Source organism: Nannobrachium achirus (genome assembly GCF_963921795.1).
Source record: "Nannobrachium achirus genome assembly, chromosome: 4".
NCBI classification, from domain to species: domain Eukaryota; kingdom Metazoa; phylum Chordata; class Actinopteri; order Myctophiformes; family Myctophidae; genus Nannobrachium; species Nannobrachium achirus.
The window spans coordinates 54,988,674-55,005,465 of record NC_137813.1 but is presented as its reverse complement, the minus strand read 5'-3'; the positions used below and the strand labels follow the sequence as shown (position 1 = coordinate 55,005,465).

At 45.1% G+C, this 16,792-nt stretch overlaps 1 protein-coding gene across 1 annotated transcript; it reads left to right on the top strand.

The window, feature by feature from the left end:
- Window positions 1-685: 685 nt before the first annotated feature.
- On the top strand, window positions 686-16,423 carry LOC308283820 (far upstream element-binding protein 2-like). The gene is made up of 18 exons (XM_080724317.1): window positions 686-935; window positions 1,944-2,046; window positions 2,299-2,358; window positions 2,632-2,668; window positions 3,057-3,115; window positions 3,635-3,706; window positions 5,153-5,210; window positions 5,577-5,736; window positions 6,203-6,301; window positions 7,850-7,969; window positions 8,506-8,608; window positions 9,221-9,342; window positions 9,514-9,813; window positions 10,506-10,612; window positions 10,863-10,954; window positions 11,335-11,541; window positions 14,032-14,219; window positions 15,932-16,423. The coding sequence occupies exons 1-18, from the start codon at window positions 804-806 to the stop codon at window positions 15,938-15,940; spliced, it is 2,028 nt and encodes a 675-aa protein (XP_080580443.1). The 5' UTR covers window positions 686-803; the 3' UTR covers window positions 15,941-16,423.
- Window positions 16,424-16,792: the final 369 nt, after the last annotated feature.

Sequence of the window (16,792 nt, the reverse complement as noted above, 5' to 3'; positions counted from 1 at the left end):
AAAAAATGCAAATGTCCCCGGGCCCTTTCCATACCATAACTGAAGGCTGCATTCAAGAGAATTGTCCACCAAAAGGCCCTTTTAGAAATATCAGCCCCTGCCTCTCTAAAATTTCTCTGCACGTCCCTGCAGACAGGCACACACTTCACCGAGAGAAAGCGAGCGTGCGAGACAAGAGCGACACAGAGAGAGGAACAAACAAACAAACACACAGAGGGGGGTATCATTGACTATTGTATTTTACTACAGCGTTCCTTAATTAAATAATAGTATTATTGGAACGCTGTAGTAAAATACATATAACCTATAAAAACCAGGACTATTTTTAATTCAAAATCGCATGACCCTCCCTGACACTAAAATTAAAATAGCATCACCCTCCCCTAAAATTCTCCTAGTGGGCCCCTCCCACTATTAACGATACGTCCCTTAGAATCTCATCTTTTTGGGGAATGGTTTTTGGGGAATGGTTTTTGATGAGAGTGGGCGGGTCTATGGGCTGGAGCCAGACAAAAAACTTAGGCGACCCCTAAAAATGTGTCCGCGACCCACAAATGGGTCCTGTTTGGGAAACATGGGGTTTAGGGGCCACTGAGGATTCGGTAATCGTCGTGGGAATGTTGATCCTTCCCGGTCGCCGTCCCGTCCTTCCACCGGCCAGCCAGGATCCTCGGCCCTCCTCCCCTTCCCTCCCCGCATCTTGAATCACTGCTCCCGCTAGAGCAGCTCTGACCCACCGGTCTAATCTTACTCTCCCCCTTTCCCACCCACCGACTCTCTCTTCTGTTTTTGTCAACAACATCATGTCCGATTTCAGCGCGGCACCGCCGCCGCCCGGGGCCGGTGCTGGTGGAGCTCCTCCCGGCGGACAGGCAGCAGCCGGAGGGGGCATCAAGAAAGACGCCTTCGCGGACGCGGTCCAGCGGGCCCGGCAGGTGAGGTGGGAGGGAGGGAGGGAGAAGGGGAAGGGGAAAGTCACCCCCCAGCTAACCGGGTTAGCTTACACAGGCCAAGAAAAGATGTGTTATAACAACATAACGCCACGTGTCGGAATATGTCGCCAAGTCAGCCCGTTGAGGAATGTAAAAATGTATTTATTAACTGTAAATACATAAATGACAAAAATATCAACATAATAGGGTATAGTTTTTATTTTATTATAATTGACAAAATATCAACTCCTACTTCTGTCGTAACACCACCAGCTCACATGAAGTGGAGTTGTTTTCATGCTGTCATAGCATAGTGTCATGAAGCGCAGTGAAAGTAAGTGTCACTCATGTAGGCCTACAGTAGTTGCCTGTGATGCCACATCCAAGTTCAATGTTGAACTTGCGCACAATTCACAAAAGAGGCCTCAGGATTAGGCTACGGGATTTTGGTTATAACATGATGACTAGAGGGTAGCCAGATAAGCCCTCTTTCAAAGTCGCCCCCAAACTCGTTTCCCAAAGGGTCTGTGGCCTTAAGCTAGATGCAGAATAGACTAAAATCAAATATTTGCTTCTGGGGGTCCCTCGAACAAAATATTTTGTGATGGGGGTCCGTAGCCAAATACATATCATTCTGGGGGTCCTTCACATGACAAAGTTTGAGAAACACTGATGGCAACATAAGTTTTTTTCAGAAAATTGTTATGATTTAGAAGACATTTGTAGAATGTGCCTATCAGTGGTTAAGGACCCCCAAAATGTGTTTTTGGCCGTGGACCCCCATCTCAAAATATTTTGTTCCACGGATGGACCCCTATTGCAAACGTTTTTGTTCCAGGGACCCCCAGAAGCACAGATTTGATGCGGGGGGGGGGGGGGTCAGCTATTTTCGCCCACTGCTTTTCTATTTTGTAATGCCCGGACACTAGGGTTCATGTGGTTAAGTTAGTCGTTTGGTACTGTACCTGGCTGTCATGCACCTTACATGCACCTGATCACGTTGTGCCCCAGATAGCAGCGAAGATTGGGGGCGATGCGGGTCCTCCCATGAACAACAGCAACGCATCGGATGCCTTTCCATTTCCTGCACAGAAGCGACAACTGGAGGATCCAGGTAGCACTTCAAGTTGAATTTAATGATACCTTGCTTTTGAGTGAGAGCACGCGCGCGCACGCACACACACACACACACACACACACACACACACACACACACACACACACACACACACACACACACACACACACACACACACACACACACACACACATTTAAAAACAAAGCTATATGGGGAGTTTTATTTATGCAGTGTTCACACACCTCTGCTACAGCAACAACAATATGTTTTCTTTGCTCTTGTTACAGATCAACCAGATAGCAAGAAGATGGCCACACAGAATGACATGGATTCAGCCACAGCACTGTGTAAGTGTTCCACCACTGCTTTTAAGCTATTCTTTTACTTCTTGGTTTGTTTATAACTAAACTCACACAGTAATTATTGAGCGCAAGACCAGCATGTACTGTATGTTTGTCAACACTTTTTTGTCCCCTTCATCCTACCATGTACATCTCTCCTACACTAACTATGTCACATTCTCATCTCTCACTCCATCGATAATCTGAACTCTCTCTTTCTTCTCCTCTAGTTGTCTCTATTGTCTTTCTCACCTTGCATGTCTTTCTGTCCAATCCCAGCCATTGGAGCCCAACTTGCTGCTCTTGCGCAGCAGAGGTGAGGCTTAAATGCTTTTCAATCAACAGTGGAAATGACACTTGAATTGAAAAGTCACCCGTATAGGAGGTTTACCATTAGATCGTTTGACATGTTTTACTTTGATTTGATTTATTTATTTAGCATAAACTGTAAAAACAAACAAAGTACCGGTATACAAAATGTAAAAAGGAAAAGTGCCAGGAAGAGGCAAGAGGCCCAAAGGGCTTATGTGAGGCCTCTACCTATGTATAACACAAAACATTAATAGAACATGATTTGCTAACAAATAAAAGTTGGCATGCATGATTATATAGAATTGCAAATGACGAACATGTTTTACTACTGTCTGGATGATATGATCTGTCACTGCGACCCATATTTCATTTTCTTTCTCTCGTTTTCACAGTGCCAGGCCCACCTCCAACACAGAGGACTACAGTGTTCCAGACAGTATGGTGGGACTCGGTGAGTGTATACTGTAGCTCTCCTACTCCTACCTCTGTTCAGCTAACACAGGGAAGCTACTAGAACCTTCGCTAAAACGTCTTCTCCCAAACTGTGGAATGAACTCCGCATTGCAATTAGAACTGCAGACTCACTCCTAATCTTCGCCGTAATCTGAAGTCTCACCTCTTCAGACTTCAGACACCTTAGCCCGTAGCACTTACAATAGCACTTTTTCTAGCCTTGACGACCTTGCAGGCTTATGCAAAGGCTAAAATATAATTAGATAGCATGTTACACTATGTAGACTGTTGCCAGGTCATTCTGGCATCCGTACTGTATATAGTGTGTATAGTTTCAATGTACAGATTATAGACTTTTTGGTTATGGTTTACCTACGATCCTAGATTACTATTGCTTGTATTACCTTGTGCTGTCCTTGCTTATTGTAAATCGCTCTGGATTACTATAGGAATGTCTGCTAAATGCCTAATGTTTAACTTGCTGATGTTAATCCCTCTTTTCTTAATTTTCCTCCAGTCATCGGCCGTGGAGGGGAACAGATCAATAAAATACAACAGGACTCGGGCTGCAAGGTTCAGATATCCTCAGGTACTGTGTGTGTCCTTAAATCTATTTATCCAGGTAATGGTTAATATGATATAGATATAGTACTTTATTGTCAGCCATGTCTGAGAAAACATATATACAAACATTTGACACAAGGGAAAAAAACAGGGTTACATACAGTATATAAGGATAATACAGACAAGAGCAATGTCCACCGCCTAGCCTACCTATGGCTAAGCTCCTGATTAAGCCTTAAAGTCGACTGATGGACAAAGGACCTTTTTAGTCTGACCTTATTGTATTCTGGAACACTGTATCTCCTTCCTGAAGGCAGCAACCTATATTCTCTATGCAACACATGGCTACTGTTAGAGGTAATATTTCTTGCCAACCTTAGAATGCTGTTATTATACATAGTCGTATATAGCCTCTGAAGTGGTTGTCCAACTATCTTTGAACAAATGTTCAGTTGTTGCAGCAGTTGTGACTTTAGGGCTGCAGACAAGCATCCATACCAGGTGGTACTACAGTACTGAAGAACGCTCATAATAACAGAAGTGAAAAACATAAGAAGAATCTGTCTACTAGCACCAAAAGATCTTAAACGGCGCAGGAAGTAGATTCTTTGCTTTGTTTTCTTACACACAGATTCAATCTGATCTTTTCCATGACAAAAGATTGTCTATTGCTACTCCTAGGTATGTATACGAACCTACCTGGTTGATCTGTTCACCATGAATAGTAATGGGAGATCTGTGTGTATCTAGTGGTGCACCAAAAACAATCTCTTTTTTGTGTTAATGATGAGAGCGTTGTTATCATTCCATTAACTCAGTTAGCTCAGTTAGGCTCTAATAATTAAAAATGTGGTAAACATAATGTGGCACTTTATCTGATATTAAATCTATCTAGGTCGTCCTCAGACGAGCCCTCCATCGTTGTTTCCAGTCATCTCGGTTCTCCATACATCTGGCCAGCTCATTGGTGTTCTGTGTCCCTACGTCTTCCTTGAGTACGTCCACGTATGTTTTTGTGGGACGTCCTCGCGACCGGTGCCCATGTGTTGGCTCCCACAGTACCAATTTGCTGGCTGGAAGCTCCTGGTGTCTTTGGCAGTGTCCTGCTAGTCTCATTCTTCTGGTGGCAATTTTCTCGCTTACCTTTGGTATTCCCTCATACAGGCTCCTGTTGGTAACATGTGCACTCCTGTTGATGTTGAGTACTGCACGCAACATTCTAGTGTAGCACCCGTCTAGAGACTTCTGCAGGGTTGGCTTCAGGGTCCAGCATTCACTGCCATAGAGGAGAACAGACTCCACCGTTGCAAAGAAGAAGCTAAGTTTGATTTGGCGGGGGAGGTTAGAGTTCCATACACTGTTCATGCCGTTCAGGGCCCTCCACGCGAGTGCCTTCCTTACTTTAAGGTCTTTCTCAGTTGAGTATTAAATGTAGCTAGATATTCACCTGTGTGTTGTGTTATGTCTCCAGACAGCGGAGGTCTTCCCGAGAGGAATGTTACTCTCACAGGGTCTCATGACTGCATACTGTGAGTATGATTACAAATGGGCTGATCGAGTTAAAAAGAGACTTTTTAAAGCAATGTTGAACTTTGTTAGAACCCTACGGTTGCATAGCTACCAACCTGGGCATGGCATGAGTCCAATAAATACTTTAGATCACTGTATACAAAACTCGTCCTGTAATTTGGGGAAAGGAAGTGTTGTAAATGTTCCGGTAAATTCCCAGAAATGTTACGGACATATTCTTGAAATTCAATAAAAAATCCATAGAATGGTGAACCTATTGAATATCGATTTAAATATTATCCATCAGATTATATATAAGTGTGGCTGTGGAATTCATTGTCCCACTCCAACATGACGAACGTGTCTCTTTGCTCCTCTGTGACCAGGAAAGCCAAGATGCTATTGGACGAGATAGTGTCGCGGGGGGCCTCTTCTTTCCAAGAGTCGACCAACGGGCAGAACGGAACGATTCAGGAGATCATGATTCCCGCAGGCAAGGCCGGTCTCGTCATTGGCAAGGGAGGCGAGACCATCAAACAGCTACAGGTAGAGAGTGTGTGTGTGTGTGTGTGTGTGTGTGTGTGTGTGTGTGTGTGTGTGTGTGTGTGTGTGTGTGTGTGTGTGTGTGTGTGTGTGTGTGTGTGTGTGTGTGTGTGTGCACTCACACATGTGTAGTTGTGTACATGTACTTAAAGTGCCCCTGTGAATGTTAACCAGTTAGCCCTGTATACTTTGTCTTACGAATAGACAATCTAGAAGCTCACAACGCATCACAATGCAACACGTTGTGAGATTGTAGATTTTCTATTTTTGAATTTTTGAAACATGTATTAAGCATTTTTGTCAATTACTTGCCCAAAATAGGGACACCAGGAGGAAAGTGGTTAATAGGAAATACAAGTATTCAAGCTTGAGGTACAGGTACAACAATGCAAGTCCAGTTGCTACTAGAACACCATCAGTGATTTAGAAGTGGTGCTGAACACTATGCATGGTTGCTATGATGCTGCAGGAGCGCGCCGGTGTGAAGATGATCTTGATCCAAGACGCGTCTCAGGGGCCCAACATGGACAAGCCCCTGCGTATCATCGGAGACCCATATAAAGTCCAGGTACAGTGATGAGAGGCCAATCTAAAGGTCAAAATTAACATCCACATGGATTAAAGTTCTCAGTCGCCACGACTTATTTCTGTCATTTGGATTCCATAGAAGTCAGCATGTCTTCTATGTGGATTGCGCAGCGAAAATAGCCAGTCTATAAGCTCTCAATGCGACGCCGCTTGTAGATAGGCTATTTTCTGTCATTAAAAAAACAAGGATTAGAGCATTTGAAGTGGTCAAACTACTGTGGCAATATATTTATTGTTTAGAAGCATTTTCCATAAACCCTATTAGTCTCGGATATTTCATAAAAGTAAACGTTACAACCTTCAGTTGGATTTCTTCACCTGGCTGGCAATATGTAGGAGCAGGAACAATATGACTAAAACATCATAATTTGGCATGTTGTGTTAATTGTGTAGGAAACGGTGCTAGTTTGGGGGGGTTCCTTTCACACTGTTTCACAAATCACATAATGGGACATGGCCATTTATTTTACTTTAATCCATGCATCCACCTCACTTTTAAAGGACAACTTTAGTTTTTTTACAACAAGGGTTCATATTTTAGATTGTAATTAGAGAAAAGCGAATATGAGTGTTAAAATGTTTTCATTTACTGCTTTCTATTGTTTTAGCGTTTTTAGTATTTTGATTTCAGTGGGTGGGGGCATGCGTACAAGTGGCTAAATATGTATTTTTAGACACAATAAGCCGACAATTTCTTTATTACTATTTACACTAGCCCCCATAAGTCACATCTGCCCAAGAAAGATTGCGGTACATCTTGGGAATGGGCTTCATAATCAGCAGCCCCAACCTGGGGCATCTGATTATGAAGCCAACCTCGGGGCATGCATGCAAATCAAAATCATTAAAATCACTAAAAGGCTAGTAAATGAAAACATTTTAACATTCCTCTTTTCTTTTCTCTAATGACTATCTAAAATATGAACCCTTGTTGTAAAAAAAACAAAGTTGTCCTTTAACCCATTTAGAACGGGTACACATTATTGTATCATTATTTTATGCTTTAACTATTGAAAAATAGCAGATGTACAAGCTCACAGCGCGGCACCGAGTGCCGCGCTGCGAGCTTGTAGAATCCTAAGATTTTTTGAAAAGCCTATGTTTCTATGTCAGCAATCTGGCTAGCCATCGTCAAAGAAAAGGTCCTTTTCACTTAAATGGAGCTCAGTTAGTCTGTTCTTTCTTGAGAGACTACTATGTCAGTGGTTCTCAAACCTTTTCATGTGATGTGAAGGACCCCCAAAATTATATTTATTTGGCCACGGACCCGCATCTCAAAACATTTAGTTCCAGGGACCACCCAGAAGCAAAATATGAGTTACAAACGTTCGCTTTGAAAATACAAAATATTCAAAGATTTGCACACATTTTCATGACCTTTTCAAAAATAGCAGATCTACAAGCTCGCAGCGCGGCACTCGGTGCCGCGCTGTGAGCTTGTATATCTGCTATTTTTCACTGGTTAAAGCATTCAATAATTCGAGGCCTAAATTTTAAATAATTTAAAGTCTGTGTGTGGTCTGATCAGCAAGCCCAGGAGATGGTGCAGGAGATTCTGAGGGAGAGGGAACATGGAAACTATGGTGACAGGAACGAATACGGCTCCCGCATGGGTGGAGGAGGAGGCGGCGGTGGCGGCGGCATGGATGTAAGTGTGAGAGAGGCGCTATTCCAGTTAAAGAGGCGGTGCCATAGTTTTGTACTTTTTCTGGTTTTCATGTGTCTAGGAGGTTGACAGTACTTCATTAGACCCCCTGGTGTGGTTGTTATGAGCAATTATGTATTGCCTTTCTATTTGGGTTTTAGTTGTAGGCTGCCACCTTGTGGGGTCAAACGTGCCGGTCCAAAAACACAGATACTTATTACATCACAGAATCAACCCCTCCCCTAATTACCATTCACCCAACATACGTGGGTGTGGCTAACTTCAGCTGGGTCACCACCCACCATGACAACCACGCATACCAATGAACTGGTGGGTGTGGCCACATAAAAACATAATTTTAACTCTTTCTGTACACTTTTTTGGAAAAAATCTTCCTCCTAGTACAATCATAATACCTGATAATCATGTTTTAGAGGGGGCACTGGCACTGCATCTGGCACTGCATCTTTAAGGCTTGGACGTCTGTGAACTGAACCGAGACCAAACTAGACGCGTGTCCCCCTCCTGTCCGTTCTCAGATCCCTGTGCCTCGACACTCTGTGGGCGTGGTGATTGGCCGCAGCGGGGAGATGATCAAGAAAATCCAAAGCGATGCCGGAGTTAGGATACAGTTCAAACCAGGTGGGTTTTCTGTCAGGGACTTGCTGGCCATTGGGAAAAAGCGGGACAACTCCCCGAACGGCCGGTTCATTCCCGGGCTGGTCCAGGTCGGCTATTAGGGGAAAAGAATTAAATAAAATGTCGGCCTTTGTTCCATTTTGGGGGCTGGGCGGACAACAAAGTAAATCGTCACTGTCGGGCAGAAACCTCGTATCTCCAAGTTTCAAATTTGTACATTTTTTCGCAAAGCAAAGCCCTGCTTCATCATACAAGGCCGTCGCACAAAAGTAGTGAAAGGTTTCCACCCGACAACGACGAAATATAACTCATGTAATTGGCCCACTGGCTTGTCACTTTGTCACCAATCTTTGAGTAGCAGCAGCGCTATCTCTCACTATAGCGCGCAATGTGGGCCTCTCCAACTCTTTTTCCCGGGCTGAATCAGGGGCCCAGCACGTCCCTGGTTTCTGTTATCCCAAAATAGTTAACTGTGCCCTCACTTATTCTCCACATGATAATAACATCCAAAAATGGCGTATCTAGTTGTATTCATAGGACCTAGCATGCTGTTAGCAAGACCGTGAATCTTTAACACTCACCCTCTCTCTCTCTCTCTCTCTTATTCTCTCTCAGATGATGGCACAGGTGCAGATAAGATGGCCCATGTCAGTGGACCCCCTGACTGCTGTGAGCATGCCGCCCAGATCATCAACGAGCTGCTGCAGAGCATTCGGGTCAGGGAGGAGGGACAAGGGGTATGCATGCACCGCACATGCACTTAGAGACATACCGAATTGTTTAGGGAAACCGCCCCAGTGTGGGGGTCTCCTTTTCACCTTGTTTCTCAAATCGCACACCATTAGGACACAATATTTCATCCGTGATATTTTATTTTGCTTTGATCCATGTAATCTCCTTCCCTATAGGGACCCCCGGGTCCAGCAGGGATGCCCCCGGGCGGGAGGGGCAGAGGCAGGGGTCAGGGGGGCGGCTGGGGCCCCCCTGGTGGCGGGGAGATGACCTTCTCCATCCCGGCGCACAAATGCGGCCTGGTGATCGGCCGGGGAGGAGAGAACGTCAAGGCCATCAACCAGCAGACGGGGGCGTTCGTGGAGATCTCCCGGCAGCCTCCGCCCAACGGAGACCCCAACTTCAAGATGTTCGTCATCCGGGGGGCACCGCAGCAGATAGACCACGCCAAGCAGCTGATCGAGGAGAAGATCGAGGTACAGTACGCCCTACTACCCCCTGTGTATGGTTACTGAACACGTGGGGTAGACGTGCTAATGGGAGTCGAGTGGTTTTGAATTAAATAACTTGAGGACAACCTCATGTTATGTATTCAAGCTGTTGGCTATAATGAGTACTGTACATCCACATATTTGGATTGGTCTTGTACATTGCTCTCCATGTTCACACAAAAACTAAATCAAAGCAGTAAGACACCGAAATCCAGTATACAGTACATACAGATCTCTTTGGTGTGTTCACAGAAATTGACTCTTATCTACACTGTTTATGAAAGTGTGCCATAAATATGTAACACAAATACAGTACGATTCAATGGCATCTGTTGGTATACAGTAAGTATACACGTACATGCACGTTTTATGACAGACAAAGTCGGAGAGAGAAGGATGAGGCTGACAGGGCACTGCGTCAGGCACCCAAAACTAGAGGCAAACAAACAGACTCTATGGGAGCCAACCCAGGGCAAACCCAGGAAAGGCAAGATGCGCACCACCTACAAAGATGCACTGTGGCGCGAGCTAAGCTTAGCTAACGACACTGATGTTGGATAGGAGAGTGTGGAGGGCAGCGATCCATAAACCCTAACCCGAGTCCCGAGTTGTTGGCTAGAGCTAGACGACACTCTTATCGCAAGTTTTATGTGGCTGTGTTGTGTTGTGTTTTCCAGGGTCCTCTGTGTCCTGTGGGTCCAGGCCTGGGTGGCCCAGGTCCGTCTGGTCCAATGGGCCCCTTCAACCCTAACCCGTACAACCCAGGACCCCCTGGACCCCCACAGTGAGTAGCTACTGGACATATGGCACTGCAAGTTGTATAACAACAATGAACTGATCCACAAGTCAATAATTACGAGGGCAGAGGAACCTGGAGCGGTCAATACCTATTCTAGATAGCATTCGTTGGAGTGTTGTCCATTCTGCCTCGCTGATATGTTAGTTTGTGTATCCTGGGGACAGACTGTGAAGCTGAATATACATGATGATGATGATACGGTTCTAATCAAAATGTTGTCTTCTCTCGTCTCCAGTGGAGGTCCTCCGGGGCCTCACCAGTACCCTTCTCAGGGCTGGAGCAACAACAGCTACCAGCAGTGGCAGTCCCAGGGACTCCATGACCCTGGTGAGTCACCGTGTCACCTCTTTGACCTGCCCCTGCTGCTTGTCAAGCTGAACATTCTGCCATCACTGCTTTATGTAGTTGTTCTTGGTTGTATTCACACTGTGGTACCTCTCCTCATCACTGCATAGTACTGTACCTCGTCCTAAGGTATTTAGGGTATAAATGTGTATTCCTTCCAGTCATTACAGATAAGGTATGATGGTAATTCTGTCTAAATATGAAACTGGTGGAGTGTTGATGGGACTGTTGTGAGTGACGGGATTGAGCGGCCATTACTAACCCTGCCTCTGTTTCCCTCCGGTCTCCAAGCCCGGCCTCCAGGAAACTAGCAGAAGCTCACCTATGAGGGCCTCACCCCCTCCACCCTGCATCTTTTCTAGGCAAGGCGGCGGCTGCTGACCCCAACGCGGCCTGGGCAGCATACTACGGCCAGAGTTACCAACAGCCGTCGGGGGCCATGCCCGCCCAGCACCCTGCAAACCCGGCCGGGGGTGCACCCGTCCCTGGTGACCACACCCAACCCGCCCAGACCCCGGGGGGGCAGCAGGATTACACCAAGGCTTGGGAGGAGTACTACAAGAAGATGGGTGAGACTGCCTTTCTTCTTTTTTTCCGTTGCTTTACCCCTGGGAATAGGTTTGTGCTGATGGGCGATGCTATGGCCCCGCCATAGCATCACCGCCACACGGTGATGACGCCAATATATATATATATATATTTTTTTTTTATTGAATCGGGGACAGTCAGTCCCATTACAATTACGTGATCACCGCAATATCCTGTCAGCTACCGGAGCACACCTATATCAATATATCTCTAAATACTGTTATTCTGTTAAAAATGAAGAGGAGATCCGAGCACTAAAAAATGTGGAGTTTAAAACAAATGTTATTCTATAAAACCAACATGTTTCGACCGGGAGGTCTTCATCAGGGCAAGAACTCAATACGTTTTACTCTCAACTGTATAAGCTGCCACGATACTCAACGGAGACCAGTTAGTGGCAATAGTTTAGCATTTTTAAATATTCAAGATTGGACGATTTATATCGTACCAGGGATTGTGAAGAGCTGCTGTAGCAGGGGCGCAGGAGGCATTTTAAAAGTGAAGGGGACATATCTGGGAGGTATGTGCGCGCGCATAGCGCGCGCGAAAAAATTTGGGGTATCCCCCCCACTTTTGGTGATATCCCCCCCACTTTTGCCCCGAGGAGGGGGGGACATATCCCCTCCACTTGAGCTGAATTACACAGTTGTTTTACGCAGATTTCAAGGCATTTTTAAAATGAAATACACATGAATTCATTAAGTCTATATTAGATCTTTTTATTGAAGGAGTAACAGGCCAACAGCTGCAGCACTTTTTTTTAACCCTTTTAACCTTTTTTTAACTGCTTGTCACTATCGCGTCGCATTAATTATGATGTATTATTTATTTACTTATCAAGTTATCACTAGTACTGCAATAACCAACACAACCAAAGCTTAAAACACACTTCAACACAAACACTGACATTAAACAGTCCTCTCGTCATAACCAACGTTTCTTTCATGTTTCTATGGTTAACTTTTTACCTCAAGAACACCGACTATAGCAGCAATTTGGCACAGCGACCGTTCATCACTCAAAACACTGGCCAGTGGCCACAATAAAATACAGTACTCAGAACTCAGAAGCATGACAGCCGCTCAGCCGTCAGAACACTGAACACACAATACAATGATACAGTCCACAAGCAGTTGGCACAGCACAGGTTAGAACAGGCCACCAGTCCAGAACACAATACGGTATAAATGTCATTCATTACCGGCTTGAGAATTCCTCCTCCTCCTCCTCCTCCTCCAGTCCTCTCACACACAGCCCAAATAACAACAAAGTAATCCTTTAGCTTCCTTGTCCAGGGCCAGGGTGGCAACAAAAACAACAAAGTAATCCTTTCCTTGTCCAGGGTGGCGGCATTCCTTATTAACTATTTGAAATGGCAGAACCAAAGTTATAAATATTGTGTTCTATCGAGTTTCAGCTGTAGCAGCGGTCTCCTGTGCTTCCTTAACTATCGTTTCTTGTTGTTGCCAGATTTTGCGAGAGAAACAAGCAGCCAGCTATATGAAAACCACCCTGGAATATTGTGGTTTTCATATAGCTGGCTGCTTGTTTCTAAGAACTTGGCAACACAGACCAAACCATTTTGCAGGAAAACAGAGGGGTGTTCTCATTATAATAGCATCTGTAAATCGCTTCGATCGTGTTTAGTGCATGATTTCAGAATTTAGACCACTATGTCCCTGACTGGGGGGGACAGGGGGGTCTTCTGGAAGTGAATGGAGGGGACAAAATTTCCCATTTTCGCCCCTGACTGGGGGGGATATCCCCCCCACCCAAAAAAAGTGGGGGTGTCAATCCCCCCCGACCCCCCCTATCTCCTGCGCGCATGTGCTGTAGTGTAGTGGAGACGTGCAGGCCACTAAGCCTCTGTGTGTGTGTGTCTCTCTCTCTCAGGGGTGTCAATTGGGTATGGCAGGGGTATGCAGCTGCCATACCCTGGGTCCAGGGGGGAAAATAAAAGTTACTTTTAAATATAAATCCATGAATGTCTCTTTGTCTATCTGCGCTGGTTATTATGTTGTTAAATTACAGTAAAATGACTACAAATGCAAAATTTAACAAAATGGTCACTTTAACAAGATATTATAATTCTATTCTCTACACTTGTATTCTCCCCATCTTGACAAAATGGTATATTCCCAGGTCAGCTGCACAGGTGCAATGCATTATTGTTAATTGTGGCACGTTTACTAACATGCTAAGTTTAGCTGCACTTGAAAAACCATTCCAGGCTGCCATATCCAGCCCAAGAAACCGTAGAAACCTGTGTAAAAAACTGACAAAACTCGGTTTTCTTCAGACATTGTGAGAATAGCCGATCTACATGCTCACAAGGCGTTGTGAGCATGTAGATCTGCTATTTTCACAATAGAACCGTGTTATCCAAAATGTAATGCCCATTTTCCATGAGGACTCCCATCTTTGCCATACCCTAGCTTTTGCTGAACTGACGCCACTGCTCTCTCCTCCAGCTCAGGCAGGGGCCCCGGCCCCCACGCCAGCAGCTGGAGGCCCCGGGGCCGGAGCAGCAGGCGGTGGAGGAGCTGCAGCCTCATCAGACTACAGCGCAGCCTGGGCAGAGTACTACAAGCAGCAGGCTGCCTACTATGGACCCACAGCACAGGCCCCTGGACAGCCAGCCGCTACCCAGCAAGGACAGGTTGGTACTGGCTGTGGCTGCTGCGTTTTACTGGAGCTGGTCTTCTTAATGCTAGGCTGGCTTTAACATGTGCTTTTTCTTCCTGTATTGTGATCTCCAGCAATAATGTTGATTATTTCATTTATTTTGAATGCTGTATGTTTTATGTGCTGTTTTGGACAAAGTGCTGTGAAAATGTTCCCGTTTGCTGTCGGTCTTAAAGGACGACTAAACCCATTTTCTTTCTTTCTTTCTTTCTTTTTTTTTTACATTTTTATCCCACGACTTTGTAACTCATTTTTCACCCGGTGTCAATTATCTAATGTAAACCTCCCTCTGCCAACCTGGGGAGACAACCTCATGACCTGACCTCATGCTTCCTTCTATGCATGAGGAGTCCAAGTCGCTTATTTTCACCTGACGGAGGAGTTTCCTCATTTGGCCGTAGCGTGTGGAAGGAACACGTTATTCCAACCAGTTCCTTTCCCCTCCATCAGGCGCCCCGACTGGCCAGGGGGAGGCAGTATAGAGACCAGGATTACTGCATGTTTTTTGTGAGGAGACACAGGGAGAACATGCAAACTCCACACAGAAAGGGCCCTTTTGCCAAACCCACCTAGGGTAGACTACACCCATTTTCAACCTATCTTCATATAATTGGTGTTCATGATATTCTACTCGGCCTGTGTCTCATAGGAAGGCTGTGGACACTTCAGAAACCCGCCTACCAGTCACATCATTGTTAGGCAGATTTGTATTTATTTATTTATTTTTAAGCAAGAACAATGGCTTCCATTATAGCTTTCCAGGAATCGAAAGCCAGTGGTTTCTATTAGCTTGGATTCCCCATCGATGATGTCACTGGTAGGTGGGTTTCTGTCCACAGCCCTCCTCTGAGACGGAGTGAATAGACACATGTTATATGTACTAGTAAGACACCTCAGGGTGACATGTGACCTCGCCCTAAAGGGCGAGGTTGCACCAATTCTTGGCCATCTGGCCAGTGATGTATATGGGACCAGTTACTCATATATGGAGACCCCTTCATGATAGTTATGTTATGTCAAAACATGCCCATATATGGACATTACCAAATATGAGCATTCCCATATATGTCCTTAATATTGATAACATAATATCCTTAATAATGTCCTTAATATTGACAATATAGGAATCTCCATATATGGGCATAAAACGTACGTTAATTAGTAATGCCAAGCAGGGCCTTGGTGAGTTAGGGCCTTGGTTTGATGCCTGTGGATCTCGATATATGGACATAAGGGGGTACCCTAACATTCTAATTTTCGGCCTGGGATTTATGACATCAGAAATCTCCATGTATGGGCATAAAAGGTTTTTTTCTTTTTCTGGGAATGACCATATATGGACTTTTATACCCTGAGAAATCTCGTAGCTTGTCTGACTGTCAGTACAGGAAGTGATGTCACGTGACATCATTATTATGCCCATATATGAGTCATTCTGTACCACATCACTGACTCACTGACATCACGTGACATCACTTCCTGTACGGACGTACGGACAGTCAGACAAGCTACAAAATTTCTCATGGTAAATGCGACCTTAGGTCGCAAATATTATATTATAATAAGCATTATAGTGAGGACCTGTTATATATAGATGAAAATGTGTGAAGCCGTCCTTTGAAGCGACAGTGTCGCCCTATAATAATTGAAAAGAGAAAGTTCTAACTGTACCATCTTGCTTTTCAGACCCAGTGAGAAGCTACCGTGAATGGATTCCAAAGGGAACCAGGAAGAAGGGATTCCCTCGTGCTTGAACCTCGAACACGCCACTAGCGGAACGCAACATCGTTTCCCCAGGATGGCTGGAGAAGAAGACGTGATTGGCTGAGACGGGAGACGGGGAGTACTCTTTTTCTCTGCTTTGTTTGATGAACAATTCTGTCCGCCCAACAGCTTGCCAGTGCAGGCGGCGCGCTCGTCATCGCGCGCGGCCGTCAGCTGCTCGCCGCGGGCACTTGCTCACCTATAGCAGCTCGCTCTGGAGCCACGCGGCCTGTGCTGTCAGCATGCCTGCCTTGTTGTCAAGCGATTTTAAAAGGATGTTGAGATGACAAAAGTAAGAGTTCCTCTTCTCCAATCCTCCTGGAGAAAACAATTTAACTACTAGCCGGGGATCCAGTCCCTCAAAATGGGAGAGGACCTGTGATGTTCTGCCGCACTTTTTATTTCTGTTTTATCTATTAGTTTGGTCATTAAGGTCCACAGAATGAGAGGCCTGCTCTGCCGGAAACATCGCGAAAAAAAGTTATGGCCATTTGTATATACTGTCTCATTGACTCCACTAGAAATATTGAAAAAAGAAAAAAAAGTCTGCTTTAAGTAGCATCTGAGGGGTCAAACTAGGGGTTCTTCATCATTCTGAATCCATTGCAAGCATTTGTTTTGCATGAAAAACCTTGCTTGGGCAAAATTTTGGCCACCCAAAACTGTGAAAAGTGGAAAAAAAGTGATGACTCATCACTTTCCACAGTTTTGGGGGGCCAATATTTTGCCCAAGGAATGTTTTTCATGCAAAACAAATGCTTGCAATGGATTCAGAATGATGAA